This window comes from Salmo trutta, chromosome 38 (assembly GCF_901001165.1).
Source record: "Salmo trutta chromosome 38, fSalTru1.1, whole genome shotgun sequence".
Classification (NCBI taxonomy): domain Eukaryota; kingdom Metazoa; phylum Chordata; class Actinopteri; order Salmoniformes; family Salmonidae; genus Salmo; species Salmo trutta.
Genome location: NC_042994.1, coordinates 20,361,614 through 20,378,451, shown reverse-complemented (window position 1 = coordinate 20,378,451; position 16,838 = coordinate 20,361,614). Strand labels below are relative to the sequence as shown.

The 16,838-nt window shown below is 42.0% G+C and overlaps 1 protein-coding gene across 5 annotated transcripts in view; it reads right to left on the bottom strand.

Annotated features, from left to right (window-relative positions):
* LOC115178163 (tau-tubulin kinase 1) overlaps window positions 1-16,838 on the bottom strand; it is a 53,889-nt gene that overhangs the window by 15,483 nt on the left and 21,568 nt on the right. For 4 of the 5 annotated variants that reach the window (XM_029739211.1, XM_029739213.1, XM_029739212.1 and 1 more), the window contains exons 7-14: window positions 12,069-12,134; window positions 11,701-11,793; window positions 11,072-11,197; window positions 10,571-10,725; window positions 6,339-6,555; window positions 5,798-5,979; window positions 5,093-5,427; window positions 4,591-4,754 (exon numbers count right to left, since the gene is read on the bottom strand). In XM_029739211.1, the coding sequence (XP_029595071.1) occupies window positions 4,591-4,754; window positions 5,093-5,427; window positions 5,798-5,979; window positions 6,339-6,555; window positions 10,571-10,725; window positions 11,072-11,197; window positions 11,701-11,793; window positions 12,069-12,134 (1,338 nt within the window). Of the gene's footprint in view, window positions 1-4,590; window positions 4,755-5,092; window positions 5,428-5,797; window positions 5,980-6,338; window positions 6,556-10,570; window positions 10,726-11,071; window positions 11,198-11,700; window positions 11,794-12,068; window positions 12,135-14,673; window positions 14,697-16,838 lie in introns of those variants that run through there. The other variant, XM_029739215.1, reaches the window with a different exon arrangement.

The window sequence follows — 16,838 nt, the reverse complement described above, 5'->3', positions numbered from 1 at the left end:
TAGTGTAATTTGGTGAAACAGACGGATTTCCAATATTGGTGCACAATATCTATTTGAAATAGCAAAGGGGCACCACATGGGCTCATTTTGTGGAAAGAACCAACTACACTATTGTTTCAATTAAATCAATCTGAACTAACTAGATTTAAAATCACATCTCAGTGACTACTGACTGACATTCTTGTTCGGTTTTTTCTTTTTTTGTCTGTTGTCCTTTATCAGTGAGGGCCATTGTTTCATTCATATAGAGCTGTATCCCATTTTCCATTCAAACCTTTCAAATGATCTGGAAGTTCCTCATAGATAAATACACCTGTTCGTCGAACATCTCATTCCAAAATCATGGGCATAAATATGGATTTGGTCCCCCGTTTGCTGTTGTAACAGCCTCCTCTCTTTCTGGGAAGGCTTTCCACTAGATGTTGGAATATTGCTGCAGGGACTTGCTTCCATTCAGCCACTAGAGCATTAGTGAGTTTGGGCAATTAGGCTTGGCTCGTTCCAATTCATCCCAAAGGTGTTCGATGGGGTTGAGGTCAGGGCTCTTTGCAGGCCAGTCAAATTCTTCCACAACGATCTCGACAAACCATTTCTGTATGGACCTTGCGTTGTGCATGGGGGCATTGTCATGCTAAAACAGGAAAGGGCCTTTCCCCAACTGTTTCCACAAAGTTGAAAGCACAGAATTGTCTAGAAAGTCATTGTATGCTTTAGCATTAAGATTTCCCTTCACTAGAATTAAGGAAACCAGCCCGAACCAGATAAAACAGCCCCAGACCATTATTCCTCCTCCACCAACCTTCACATTTGGCACTATGCATTACGGCAGGTAGCATGCTCCTGGCATCCACCAAACCCAGATTCATCTGTCGGACTGCCAGACGGTCATAGGAAGGCCAAAAAAGATCATCAAGGACATCAACCACCCGAACCTGTTCACACCGCTTCCATCCAGAAGGCGAGGTCAGTACAGGTGCATCAAAGCTGGGACCGAGAGACTGAAAAACAGCTTCTATCTCAAGGCCATCAGACTGTTAAACAGCAATCACTAACATTGAGTGGCTGCTGCCAACATACTGACTCAAATCTCTAGCCACTTTAATAATAAAAAAAATGGATGTAATAAATGTATCACTAGCCACTTTAAACAATGCCACTTTATATAATGTTTACATACCCTACATTACTCATCTCATATGTATATACTGTACTCTATACCATCTACTGCATCTTGCCTATGCCGCTCGGCCATCGCTCATCCATGTATTTATGTACATATTCTTATTCATTCCTTTACACCTGTGTGTATAAGGTAGTTGTGAAATTGTTAGATTACTTGTTAGATATTACTGCACGGACGGAACTAGAAGCACAAGCATTTCGCTACACTCGCATTAACATCTGCTAACCATGTGTATATGACCAAACTGTGTAGGCTGCTGCCTACACTGAGATCCAATCACTGGCCACTTTAATAAATGGGTCACTTGTCACTTTATACAATGCACTCTAAATAATGATTACATATCTTACATTACTCATATCACATGTATATACCGTCTATTGCACCTTGCCTATGCCGCTCGGCCATCGCTCATCCATATACTGACATGTACATATTCTCATTCACCCCTTTAGATTTATGTGTAGTTGTTGGGGAATTGTTAGATTACTTGTTAGATATTACCGCACTGTTGGAACTAGAAGCACAAGCATTTCGCTACACTCGCATTAACATCTGCTAACCATGTGTATGTGACAAATACAATTTGATGAAGTGTGATTTGTCACTCCAGAGAACGCATTTCCACTGCTCCAGAGTCCAATGGCGGCGACACTTGGCATTGCGCATGGTGATCTTAGGCTTGTGTGCGGCTGCTCGGCCATGGAAACCCATTTCATGAAGCTCCCGATTAACAGTTCTTGTGCTGACGTTGCTTCCAGAGGCAGTTTGGAACTGGGTAGTGAGTGTTGCAACCGAGGACAGATGATTTTTACGCGCTGCACGCCTCAGCACTCGGTGGCCCCGTTCTGTGAGCTTGTGTGGCCTGCCACTTCGCAGCTGAGCCGTTGTTGCTCCTAGACGTTTCCACTTCACAATAACAGCACTAACAGTTGACCGGGGCAGCTCTAGCAGGTAAAAGAATTTGCCGAACTGACTGGTTGCAAAGGTGGCATCCTATGACAGTGCCACGTTGAAAGCCACTGAGCTCTTCAGTACGGCCTTTCTACTGCCAATGTTTATCTTTGGAGATTGCATGGCTTTGTGTTCGATTTTATACACCGGTCAGCAACGGGTGTGACTGATATGGCCGAATCCACTAATTTGAGGGGGTGTCCACATACTTTTCTATATATAGTGTACATACTCTGCTCTGAGTTAGGATGTTTTGAGCACAGGGATGTGTTGCGGCACCCTCTAGTGTTGGGCGCAGGGGAATACAAATAAATAAACAGTGTTACTGTACTTACACTATGTGTACGGGCCTCCCATTAGACATACACAGTAGCACTTAGTAAGCAATGTATGACACTTTTCAGCATGCACAGTTTATGTAAATCAGGGTTCTCCAACTCTAGGGAGCTACTGGGTGTGCAGGTTTCCCCCCCAACCCAGCACTAACACACTAACTAACACCTGTTTCCAATAATCAACTCATCATGACCTTCATTCAACCAGGGATGTCAAACTCAGAACAGTCCTCTATCCATCATTTTGGGACTTTTTGATGCTCCCTGATTGGCTAGCTTTCAAATTCTGTGATTATTAGTGAGCTGGACACATTCAAGAACATTTATGTATGTAGGCCCATTATAATTTCTACACAGTTTCGATTTGGTTTTAGTCATTTTAAAGTATATTGAGTTTATCTTCCCCCCCCCCCCCCAAAAAAAGCTCTGGGCCGTACGTTTGACACCTGTGCCATATGCCAACCAGTGATTGAGCGTTGGAAAACAAAGCTTTTATGAATCTCTTTGAAATGCTCATGGATGGTGGTTCATACTTAAATGCCTGTTTCTTGACACATATTTGCGTACAAAGCTGTATTTCAGAGCTGAAAGTGTAACATGTGACACAAATGAAATATAATACATATATCATTGTTGGGCAAAATAGTATGATTGCATTACATTCTCACCTAAAAGACCCCTGAAGAACTGAAACCCTAATGGAAGCTACGGGCACATAAAAATAAACATTTTGTCAACTTCAATTGTTCTCCAAGAAATTGCTGAATTTCCTCTATAATTCAACTAAAAGACTTGAACATTCCCCATATTTTCTTTGTGCATCTTTTTATGTGTGAGGTAACGGTCAGCTTAATCACATTTGGTGGCAGCGGTGGGATATGTTTCCCTAGCCTGATGGGAAGACCCACGGTTTACATTTTTTAATTTAACATTTTCAACCAAAGGTTTTCATTTTACGAATTTATAACACTGACGTCAAGAACATGTTCAGTATCGAAACTTGGTGGCACCACCTGAACATGTCCAAAGATATTATTTCTGTTACAAAAACATTTTGCTATGGCTATCTGGATGTTTGTTACATTATTCTCCTCAGAGTGACAAAGTGTCATCATGTATGCATATATCTTGTTTCATCAGTGTGTCATAACAAGGGCATCAAGTGCAGTACAACCCTAACGAATGTCAACCCAAATACAGGGACGTACTGGGACCAGGAATCTTCCCGGGGTATGGACCAGCCCATCTGGCATTTGCCGGAACCATACAATGAGAAAATGCTCCATCTGGCATTTGCCGGAACTGTACAATGAGAAAATGCTCGTGGACTCATTGAGAAAACGATTGAGAAAATATTGTAGAAATACATTGGGGGGGAAAAGAACCTATCAAAATAACCCTACTCATGTCACCATCACCAAGCATAAACTGTTCAATAATTATAACATGTAAGGCTACATCTGATCTGATGCTGGATGGAATATGCAGTTTGCAAAGCCACGTCTCCCATTCATACCTTAGCATTACAAAACAATGGTTAAAACCAAAAGTCATGGGCAAAACCAAACTGATGGAAAGGAACAATTTGTGCTTACTGACACAGAAAAAGGCACGTTTTCTCTCTTTTACACTGGCAGGATATGTCACACCAATGGCAGTGTGAATGACACTAAAATGGCTGCGGAAATAATGGTCTCCCCCCGCCAAGGTATTCAGTTCCCACTGGCTTGCAAAATTCTAGGGTTGCAAAATTCCCAGCTTTTCTAGATTACTGGAATTATAAGGAAATAAGCCGGAAATCCGTGAATCTTCCAACTGAGATTTCTGCAAAAACAGGTAATTTGGGTTAAATTATCGGAATTTTGCAACCCTTGGCTTAACCATAACCCCAGGTTTAGCACTGCATGTTAATGGACATCCCGACCAGAGGGGGCACCGAACAGCTCATCTTTACATAATCTGGATAGATCAACAACACCTACCCGCTTAGGTGGGTCTCATCCATATCATCTAAAGATTCATCGCACTGTGCAGCAGGCGACCCAGCTCTGAGCCGACTACCATGAACGTGCAAGGAGAGAAGCCTCCCTCCACCGATAGGTTGGCCCGATCTCTTACCGGTCTTTGGGGTCCGATAGGACGGCCTGACGGGAGTGAATGACAGGGCGACATGGCGGGGCTTCCCCCGCTTCGTCTGGAGGCTTCCTCCTCGGTGAGCGTGAGCATGCCCCGGCTGCTGTTGGTTGTGTGGGTCGTCTTGGGCCGCACCACCATCTCCGCCCCTAAAACAAAGGACTGGTTAGGAATCTAGTACCCTTTTCACACTATCATGCCGACCGGAACCAAACTGTGATGGGTTGAATTTCATTTTCACATTGTCCTTTTCAGCACGGTTCCAGCAAATGTGGTGGATGCATAACCAGGTCAGCTCAGTACAAATGGTTTGGCTTAGTGTGAAAAGTGTTTGCCGGATTAAGCCAAACGTCAAATAATATTTTATTGTCAGAGGAGAGATGAGCATCATCGTCAACACAACTTGTACAGAATAGAACTGAAAACAACAGAACTGAACTGACTGAAATTTCACATTGTTGAATGTACATAAAATCTTCAGGCCCACCTCCTCCCCGCAGCTTCCTCCTCTCCTCTCCCTCCTCCAGGGGCCTCAGCTCCTCAGGCTCCTCATCGGTGGTGCCCGACGTGGTGGGCTGGAAGTCCCTCAGCTCCGTCTCCTTGTCAATGATCACCCACTCCTTGCTATCAAAGTCTTCCTCCTCTGCTAGTGGCACCGATCTGATAAAGGCATTACTGTGGGCTTCCTGGTCCACGGATGCCACCGAGCCCTCGCCGTGCCGCCCGCGCTGCAGGCCGCCGTCCACAGACAGCATCATGGCCGGTTGGGACGAGCACACGTGGCGCGAGGGCGAGCCCAGGATGTCCATGCGGGACCTGATACTGTGGCACACAGATATGTACACATACACACAGGTACAAGCACGAGGACATACAAGTGCACATAGACACACAAGCACACACAAACAAATGCACACACACACACACACACACACAAACAAAAGAACACACACATTAAGTATTGAATTAAGTATTAAAGTGGAGGGCTGTAATAGATAGGTTTATAGCAGTTACACAGACCCTAACCCAAAGGACTTTCCTGGAACACCTAAGAGACTTTAATGTAGCTAGGTACATACTAAATGTATTTTAGTATTAAGCACTTCCTGGTTAACTACTATACTTAAATACTACCATACTAAAAGCTAGTACAGGTCTGTAACTAATACTAGAGCTGGTTTGTAGTGGTCACCTTTGGCCGTAGCCGTCGACGCCCCTCCCATCAGTGGCCGACATGCGGTCTGACTCTGGGCTGTTGATGCGGCGGTACCGGAGGGAGCGCACCTGGCCACTGGGGGACTCGGGGGCCCCTCCTGCCCTGCACGGCGACATGGGACGGGCCCCTCTGCTGGGCTCATCCCCCTCCTGGGCCCCCTGCTGACACAGAGGGGAGAGGAGGGGAAGAGACGGGAGGTCACGATGATGTACGCTAAACAGTAATTAATTCTAAAACGTGTCTATTTACCACTTCTAGGAGTTTAAAGGGTAGGCCTTCGTCTGTCTAGTGTACACATTTTCTGTCCGGATGTCCATCTCGGTCTGTGCATCTGTATGTCCGTCTATCATCCTCTACCCAGCCAAACATCAATCGATCCCATATTTTTCATTAATCAAAAATGCTAAAAAATACTGTATCAACAAACAGTATAAGCTACGCTAGAACAACATCTACATCGATGGCATACAGTAAAATGTTGTGTTCTCCTTCCCCTCATCCCTCCCCCCTTACTCACCTTGCCCAGGCTGATCCTGAGTTTGTTGCGGTTGAAGTCGGTGTCCTCCCATCCCTCGCCCTTGGCGGGCGTCTGGCCACCGCCCTCGCCCCCCTGGCGGCTCCCACCGGGAGGCAGGGACGGAGGGGCGTTCTCCTGGTCGGTGAGGTGTTCGTCCTGGAGCACGTTCTCCGTGTTCTCTCTCTGGAGGTCTCCGGGCACCGGGGTGTTTAGGGCTCTGTGGGAGAAGATGGGTGGGAGTGGCGGGATGGGTTCAGGTTATTAAATCAGTTTATTAAGATCAGCGGCGGCCCAATGATGTACACAATGTATATTATAAACACATGTATAACACCTATATGTGAATATATGTCCACCGGGAATGCAGGTTGTTGTTCCAGCCCTACTCTATTCCAAAATGTTTTCATTTTTTTTATTTCCTGAACGAATGCACTTTGCACAAGCAACCCTCAAAAGTTCAGTAAACATCTATTTATTTAGTGAAACATTGATTGTAAACTGGTATTTCAAATGCGTTTTACAGCCTAGTTCAGAATTCAATATCATGCGTTTCAAAGGGTTTGGATGAGCAGAGTGGCAGTAGCCTCGAGGTGTGACAGCAATACTGATGGACACAAAACCTGTTATCTCTCTCATTTGCACTGGGAGGCTCAGGATGCCTCCTGAACGGCAGCCTATTCCCTACATAGTGCAATATGACGTCAAAGTGCACCACTTAGGGAATAGGGTGCCATTTAGGATAGAGCGTCATGTGTGATGACGACCAAAACACTAACGATGTCTCCAGAGATAAGGATGTCGTGTTCGCAGGGAAATCATGCAGCTGTGTGTAGTGTGTGCGTGTCTAGGCAGCCTGAACAGTAAAGAGCTTCAAACGAGACAGTCATCAGAGAGAGAGCGCGAGAGAGCGAGAGAGCGAGACTTCAAAAAGAATATATTTGCGTGAGTGAGTCAAACAATAGCTCCCATGAAAGATGTATAAAAGACAGATTAAAAATAGATCACTGTGACTGCACTCCATCATGTTGTGGCACTTTCAGGATCTAATGTATTGTACCGTTGCACTGTGATTTGATACTGTAAATGTCAAGTATCAAAGACAGCCAACTGGTGAAAAAGACATCATCATACACAATGGGGAAACGTTCTGCTTACAAAAGTCAACAACTACAAAATGTGAATCTGCCATGAATGCCTCTATTGGCTCTTCCCATGCGAGCACGCCTCAAGGGAGGCCATTTCAGCTGGCACATTTACACTGATGTGAACACTGAAATGTTGATTAAATGGTTACTGTCCCTGTTAACACTAGAATCGCTAAAGCAGTAATTGACTGCTCATTAATATAATTTGTACATTTTTAAAGCCATGCCCCCCTCCGTCCTTGACTTTTCCTAAATAAGTCTATATAACCGTAGTTAGAATGTTAATATCACAAACAGAACTGGAGTTATAACCAGTTTTAGGATGTTTTTCCCCGTTGCCCCTCCTCCCGACAGTGGAAGGTGCCGTGCCCAGTTGATAATCAGTATGTAATTACCAAATTGTGAATGAAGAACAAGGCGGGCCATTATATTAGACAGGTAAAATCTAATTATAATCCGAAAATGTATACCCTAAATATGTATCCTATATCAGTCCACCAGACCAAAGCAGTCTTATCAGTCTACTCTGGCCTATTTGGAGTACACAGTGAGAGTGTGCGTAGTTTACAATGGCAAGACGACAAAGACTAATGGATGCACATGCCGTGTTAGCACTGCTACTAGATCTGAATGAAAAGAACTCATCACATCTGATTATTCTTCAGGTTCTGAGCCGCAGCGTGAACCAACACCTCCAAGGTCTTAGCGAATAGGAGGCAGAACGATACGCATGCGGCAGGTGCCCTCGCCTCCATTAAATGAAATGTGAGACAAGAGAGAGGAAGAGACGGCACCGTTTGGATACAACAAGCCAGTGACGATACTATAGGTTGATTGTCAGCACAAAATGTCATCACAGAGAGCAGGCCCCAGGGGCGTAGCCAGAAGTTCGATGTTAGGAGGCCTGCTGAAGTTTGGATAGGCAATAATAATAATAAATGTATTATTTTTTTGTTTTTGCTCAATCTGATTGGGTGGGTTCGGCAGGGCCTGGCACCCCTGTGGTGGGCCTGTGTCCACCCAGGCCCACCCATGCTTACGCCCCTGACAAGCCCTTCATCTCAAGAAAAAAACAACATCAGCAACAGCAGTCACCAGCTGGAAGCGGTCATTTCTATCCTGTGGAGCATTCGATGGAAAGAGTGTGTAGGCTATATGGAGCGCTTCGGGTCAGACATATAAGGGATACCTTTCTTTGGAGAAATCATGTCACGGGATCGCTTCAGAGAGATCATGCGTCACCTTCTTTTTGCTGATAAAGAAATGAGAATGCGATGCCTGGAAACAAATTTGCCATGGTAACCCGACGCATAAATAATTGACTCTTTTTTACTGCTGTCATATCGATACTTATATTCATTATAATGACATTATTACTTTTGTGCAGATTTTCACTATTTATCAAGTACACTTGGTGCTGATTGAAAATGTGTACTTTTTGTGTTTTTACATTTAGCCTACAGTAACATAAACGAATGAAAATGCTATTGTGTTATTTGAAATGGTTTTTTTTATTACTCAAACGTTACCTTCATAAACACAATCAAATTATAATTTTTGCGATATCATATATGAAATGTATGAATTACACTGTTAGAGTGTTGCAGTCAGAATCACTCCTCATTAGCCTGAAGGAGGTTCCTCGAGGCCCAGTGGTTATAGTGTTAAATGAATTGCAAGCAGAAAGTTGCCCTGCAGTGTATGATCATGTAAAATGGTGGACTTTCCTTTTAATCCTAATGGTAAATACACTGCTCAAAAAAATTAAGGGAACACTTAAACAACACAATGTAACTCCAAGTCAATCACACTTCTGTGAAATCAAACTGTCCACTTAGGAAGCAACACTGATTGACAATAAATTTCACATGCTGTTGTGCAAATGGAATAGACAACATGTGGAAATTATAGGCAATTAGCAAGACACCCCCAATAAAGGAGTGGTTCTGCAGGTGGGGACCATAGACCACTTCTCAGTTCCTGTGCTTCCTTGCTGATGTTTTGGTCACTTTTGAATGCTGGCGGTGCTTTCACTCTAGTGGTAGCATGAGACGGAGTCTACAACCCACTCAAGTGGCTCAGGTAGTGCAGCTCATCCAGGATGGCACATCAAGATCCAAGATTGGCAAATTCGCCACTGGCGCCCAGTGCTCTTCACAGATGAAAGCAGGTTCACACTGAGCACGTGACAGACGTTACAGAGTCTGGAGACGCCGTGGAGAATGTTCTGCTGCCTGCAACATCCTCCAGCATGACCGGTTTGGCGGTGGGTCGGTCATGGTGTGGGGTGGCATTTCTTTGGGGGGCCGCACAGCCCTCCATGTGCTTGCCAGAGGTAGCCTGACTGCCATTAGGTACCGAGATGAGATCCTCAGACCCCTTGTGAGACCATATGCTGGTGTGGTTGGCCCTGGGTTCCTCCTAATGCAAGACAATGCTAGACCTCATGTGGCTGGAGTGTGTCAGCAGTTCCTGCAAGAGGAAGGCATTGATGCTATGGACTGGCCCGCCCGTTCCCCAGACCTGAATCCAATTGAGCACATCTGGGACATCATGTCTCGCTCCATCCACCAACGCCACGTTACACCACAGACTGTCCAGGAGTTGGCGGATGCTTTAGTCCAGGTCTGGGAGGAGATCCCTCAGGAGACCATCCGCCACCTCATCAGGAGCATGCCCAGGCGTTGTAGGGAGGTCATACAGGCACGTGGAGGCCACACACACTACTGAGCCTCATTTTGACTTGTTTTAAGGACATTACATCAAAGTTGGATCAGCCTGTAGTGTGGTTTTCCACTTTAATTTTGAGTGTGACTCCAAATCCAGACCTCCATGGGTTGATAAATTGGATTTCCATTGATTATTTTTGTGTTATTTTGTTGTCAGCACATTCAACTATGTAAAGAAAAAAGTATTTAATAAGATTATTTCTTTCATTCAGATCTAGGATGTGTTGTTTAAGTGTTCCCTTTATTTTTTTGAGCAGTATATATATATATATATATATATATATATATATATATATATATATATATATATATATATATATATATATATATATATATATATATCTATCAGGGTCCTTACCCCACCATGGCGACGGTGGGCCGTGTGTTGTGCTGTGGTTGGGTGGAGGCGCTTGTTGACTGTGTGGAGTCTGTCCCTCCTTTCTCCCAATCAAACGGCTCATTTTCCGTGATGATGCGCTCCTTCATGCTGTTCTCAAACACCGACATCAGCAGCTGGGAAATAAAGGAAATTTGACTTTGGCTACATCCCAAATGACACCCTAATCTTTAAATACACCCTTTCCGTTGACCAAAACAGCAAACGGCCAAATAGAAAACAACTCCAAATTAGACTCTGGTTGTGTCCAAACGGCACCCTATTTCCTTTATATTGTAGTGTACCTCTCTGGTCAAAGCAGTGCAGTATATAAGAAATAGGGTGTCATTTTAGATGCAATTTTGTTATTGGAAATAGCATAGGGAGAACTAGGAAGTATTGATGAAGTCAATATATCAGTTTGTGTGAGCATTTCAAAACACTTTCAAAGTACTTTCCTTATTCTCTATACTGCGAAGGTACCTGATAATCCGGCTTGGTGTAGTAGTCCAGGCCCAATACATGGTCGAGGAAGATATGAAACTCTGAAGGCATGTGTTTCAGCAACATCCTATGGTCATATCGCTCTTTTATCTGCCCAACTTGCTCCTGCGCAAAGAAAACAGAATAAAACATTATATATTTGTTTGACTTTATTTAATAGTCATTCAGTGGCTGAACAAACCAGTCCTTTTCCCCTTCCCCCTCCATTTTCCCATTGCGCCATATTCACAAGTGTCCGAAAGCGGATGGAGTGAAAATGATCAAGGGTGTAGGGGCAAATTAGACCATCCTTTATGCAACTTCAACGGAGCCAACACACACTGTGATATTTGGAGTTTGCACAATTTCATAAAAAGAATCGAGAGGTGTACAAAATGATATGCCACATGCATTTAATTCTATCAGATTTTGAGCCGCAACTCATATTACAAATGAAATACCTACTAAATGAAATGTTTAACTGTTACTAACATTGTCAAGAGTTGAAAGAAAAAAAAAGATCCAAAAAGGCTTGTGTTTTGTTCAGCTTGCGTATTATTTTATTATTTGACTTTAACGATTCGCTAGAAATACAGTGGGTCTGTCGTGGACGAGTGCAGTGACTCTACCTTGTCCTTGATTTTCCGCCATGGTAGCTGTCCAACTGCAAATTCCACCAACATGTAAAATAAAGACCATAGGTCATCATGGCGGCCCATTTCCTGGGGAGAGAAAAAATAAAAGTAAAGATTATGAATGATCGTTTCAATTAGTACAGTACACCCTTAATAGTGCCAAACCTAAGGTTGCCCCCATAGAGATCCTATTAAATAACTAGAGGGGTATGTATTGTAATTCCTTATTATTATTATAGTTGCCCGCCACCAATTGACAGTACAACAACACAATGAACAAGTTCTAAGTTTATTTCAAAAGAGCAAAATTGGCAGAAAACTTTTCCGAGCATATACATTTCGACAACATGAACATTGTTTACTTTGTTTTTATGTGCGTTGACTGAGGCATATCGGACAGTTCCTCGAAAACCTGCAACAGTTCTCGGCTGAAAGGAAATAAAACAGTATTAGTGACGGACCAATATCAAGATGCATATTCATCAATGTCTTGGAAAAATAACAATTCTAACACATCTTCCTTCTAGGTTTATCCCTACTGTTCACTCCCCAAAATCTGGTGGTTTTAAAAACTATTCCTAACATTTAATTTTTTTTTTTACTTAAATGTGATGTAAACAATAAGGACAACAAATGGAACAAAAACAATTACTGGTAACGATTTACATTACACTAGCATTCATCCCACATCCGTTAGCGCCAAATAAACATGACACAACAGCTACATAGAGGACACATGCAATACAAGCCATCTTAAGACCCAAAAGCACATCATCGAACATGCTATATTTGACCTTGACTATACGATCTGACATGTGCTATAAGATGCCGAAGGCAAATATAGGTAATATCAATGCTTTTGTTGCCAGCATTTAGCGTCGTAGAGGAGTTATGGATGCTTAATGTAAACACAGTCAATCTAAATTGTAAAAATAAAAGCTAAATAATAAAGTAGTCAGAAACATAATTGAGGGGTCACACCAGGAATCTGTACACTAATCCTACTAAAAGCTCATGAATGCATGTCTGTGTGTGTTTGGCTCAGTAAGCGACTTGGGTAAAATCATAATGGTATTATAATGTAGTTGAGCTAAATTCCATTTTAATCCAGTCAATATAAATAATTAATATTCAATGAACTTGAATTGTAATATTTCAATAACTCCTTTATTCCTTAGAACTTTTTCCTAAATGTCGATTCATTTCCTAAACTGACAATCTGAAAATTGAATTGCGCCTCTCTAGCTTAGTTTAGTAACTCAATCTCTTGTGTTTGGCTTGAGATGGCAGTATCAGTGGCGCGGAACATGCTGTTCGTTCTCACATTACCCTCGTGGTTTGCTGGTGCCATGACCTTAGCTCCGAGTGGAGCAAACTGAACGCTCACGGTCGAGTTCCACGGTCTCGAACACTGAGTACCGAGCCCAAGAGGTAGACACTGGGGCTGCATCCCGAATAGTACTATTTGGGACGCATCCTAGGTTTAGATTTGACCGGGAAGGATGCCCCGTTATTGTCAACAATAACACCCCCTGTGCTCTCATCTGGTTATTACAGAGAGAGGCTGCCTGTATGTCAGTTGGCATACTGTATGTATGCAGACATGTGGCTGTTAGAGACATGAGAAACTTCCACATTGCTCTAACTTACACTTAGATATTCCGTTGCTTTCAACTGCATATGCATCAGAATTAGGACCCTACTCTGACACATAGATATTCTGTTTCTTTTAGGTTTTAGCTAAGTGTAAGTTAGAGAGCGAGCAATAATGTACAAATGTCTCACATCCGAATATGGCTCTAATATTATTGCTATGTACTGTAGATAGATCCACTTATAACTGTTGCTATATAAAATAGCTGCAAGCAACAATAACGGGGTCCTAGCAATAGAAACAGCACCACTTGGTTAACTATTTGATTTTATTTGGATCTCTTTTAGTCCCCATTTGGACTAATCTTCCAAGAGTCCTTAAATGTTAAAATACAATTTATATACGAACACATTTTCACATATAACACACTATTACAAACATACATAATATACTAACGTAATAAAAATAAATAATCAATCTAAAAAATATGAATTCTTCATCTACTGTAATCCCACAACATTTCTGTGTATTATATTTAAATGGTTTTAAAATAATGTTTAAATGTATATATTGAAAGGTTTCTGGTTTGCTCAGTTAATTTATTCCATTTCTTTATTGCTCTAAATCGAAATGTTCTTTTGCCTATTTCTCTTTTCTGTCTGGATAACACATAGATGGTGGACAATCTATTCCTAGTATTTACGGAATGTCTGTCTCTTACCAACTGATTGCCGTTGTGAATTGTACTTGGCCGTTTTAAATGATGTATATTATGAAATAAAATAAGCATGTTTTTTTCAATTATCTTGTCGATTGATGACCAACCAAGAACATTGCGTATGACTGCAACAGAAAAACCATATCTCCACCGTAAAACAATCCTTGCTGCTTTGTTCTGTGCAATCTGCAGCCTCCTAACTTCACTTGATGATGCATTTCCCCAGACCACAGAACAGTAGTTCACTTGACTCTCAATTAAAGCTTGTGTTATTTGTTTAAGAATTTTTCCTGGTAAATATTTAGCTATCCTTCTGATTATGCATGCTGTTTTAATAATTTTTTTTACATAGATTAGTTATTTGAGATGACCATGATAAGCAGCTGTCTAGCTGTACTCCTAATAGTTTGGTTTCTGCCACTTCTTCAATTTGTACTCCTCCCATACTTAATTGTATCCCATGCTGTTTTGGCCTTTTCCTAGTGGAACAGATCAACATAACTTTGGTTTTCTTGGTGTTTAAAACAAGTTTATTCTGGCAAACCCACTCCCTCCTCCACTATTGATGTAAGTAGAACAGAAAGGTTGAAAGTGGGTGTTCCTAGTGTGACCCCTCTGCTATGAGGAGAACAGAAAGCTTGGTGACCACACTCACGTCACTCTGTCACCATGCACGTGACAGCCATGGCGGAGCAAGGATCTGATGGAGAAACGGGTTGGAGCATGCACTTCAAAATCAAATATCCAAAGGAACTGTAAAACACAAAACAAAGGCAAGCACTGAAACAAAAGGAATTAATAAACATAAGGAAATGTAACAGAAATAGGCACACATCACATAGAAAAAGTGACATTCATAAATCCGAATTACACATAGTAAATGGCAGTAACTTGTCAAACATTTTCTATTGGCTTTTATGTAATAGAGAGAACTATATACAGAAAATGTGTCAGTTTGATTTGTGGGAACTGCTGGTGACTGGGGACCTTACTTTTTTCAACTGGCTGTTTTCAAGTTTCAAAACACTGCATCCCATTTTTTCACCTACTGTAGGTATGAAAGTGGATTGAGTGGTATCCTATCCAAGAGGAAATAATGTGCATGAAACAGTCTTAATAATACCTATATAATGGTGTTATATAGTCTGTAATAACAGATTATTACAAGTTAAAACACCCAAAACATAGACGTAATACGTATAGGGCCGGTTTCCCAGACACAGATTAGGCCTAGTCTTGAACTAAGACACACTAGTGAATGTGTTTTAGTCTAGAAATAGACTAAAACACTGATTACACATGGTCACATGGTAATCTGATTACACATGGTCACATCCTGACCCGAGTAAGATATAATTTTCTATAGTAGACTAGGGCAGGGCGTGACAGTGGGTGTTTTGGGTTGTTCTAGGTTTTCTATTTCTATGTTTAAGTTCTAGTTTGTCTATTTCTATGTTGGGATTGTTTGGGGTTGATCTCTAATTGGAGGCAGCTGATCCTCATTGCCTCTGTTTATAGATCATATTTAAGTAGGGGTTTTTCTCTTCCTGTTTGTGGGTTATTATATTTTGTGAGTGTGTTTGTTCCTCCTGCGTAACGGATTGTTGTTTTGTTAGTAAGTTTGTCTTTGTTATTGCATTAAGTTTCACTAACTAATAAATATGTGGAACGAAACCGACGCTGCATTTTGGTCCGCTCCTTCAAACAGCCGTGACAGAATCACCCACCACCAAAGGACCAAGCAGCGTGGGATGGAGCAGCAAGAGAAAAACCCCTACTTAAATATGATCCAATTAGAGATCAACCCCAAACAATCCCAACATAGAAATAGAAAACCTAGAACAACCCAAAACACCCCCTGTCACGCCCTGCCCTAGTCTACTATAGAAAATTATATCTTACTCGGGTCAGGATGTGACCATGTGCAATGAGGATCAGCTGCCTCCAATTAGAGATCAACCCCAAACAATCCCAACATAGAAATATACAAACTAGAACTTAAACATAGAAATAGAAAACATAGAACAACCCAAAACACCCCTGTCACGCCCTGCCCTACATTACTATAGAAAATGACATCTTACTAGGGTCAGGACATGACACACATAAAACTCCCTGAAAAGTGACCTAATCCTGCAGAATTACATACTCAAAATAGTAAACCAGCTTCAATCAAATATAAACATGTTAAAGCCATACATTTTGACAGCTGATATGTAACTTGACAGATGCCTCAAGATAAAGCTAACTCTGAAAGCCTTTTTTCCCAGCAGCACCTGATATATTTATATATTTTTTTATGTAACCTTTATTTAACTAGGCAAGTCAGTTAAGAACATATTCTTATTTACAATGACGGCCAAACCCGGCCAACGCTGGGCCAATTGTGCGCCGCCCTATGGGACTCCCAATCACGGCCGGATATGATACATCCTGGATTCGAACCAGGGACTGTGGTGACTCCTCTTGCATTGAGATGCAGTGCCTTAGACCGCTGCACCACTTGGGAGCCCCAATATGTCAATATATGAATATGAAAACGTCCCAAGAGTTTACAAAACCCATCAACATTTAACATGCCCCTAAACCTGCTACTCAGCTACTGCATAAAGGACAAAGACAAGTTATAGAAAATAAATTAGCATGCCAAAATCTCTACATAAATAATATTTTCCACTTCTCAGAAGCAGTCATGGAAAACAAAATTTCTTATAAACGCCTGATGTGTGCCACGAGAGGAAAAATAGCTCCGCTATTTATTACCCACAATGATTTATTCAGTTATCAGGGAGGGAAAGTGAGAGAGGATCCCTCTTCATT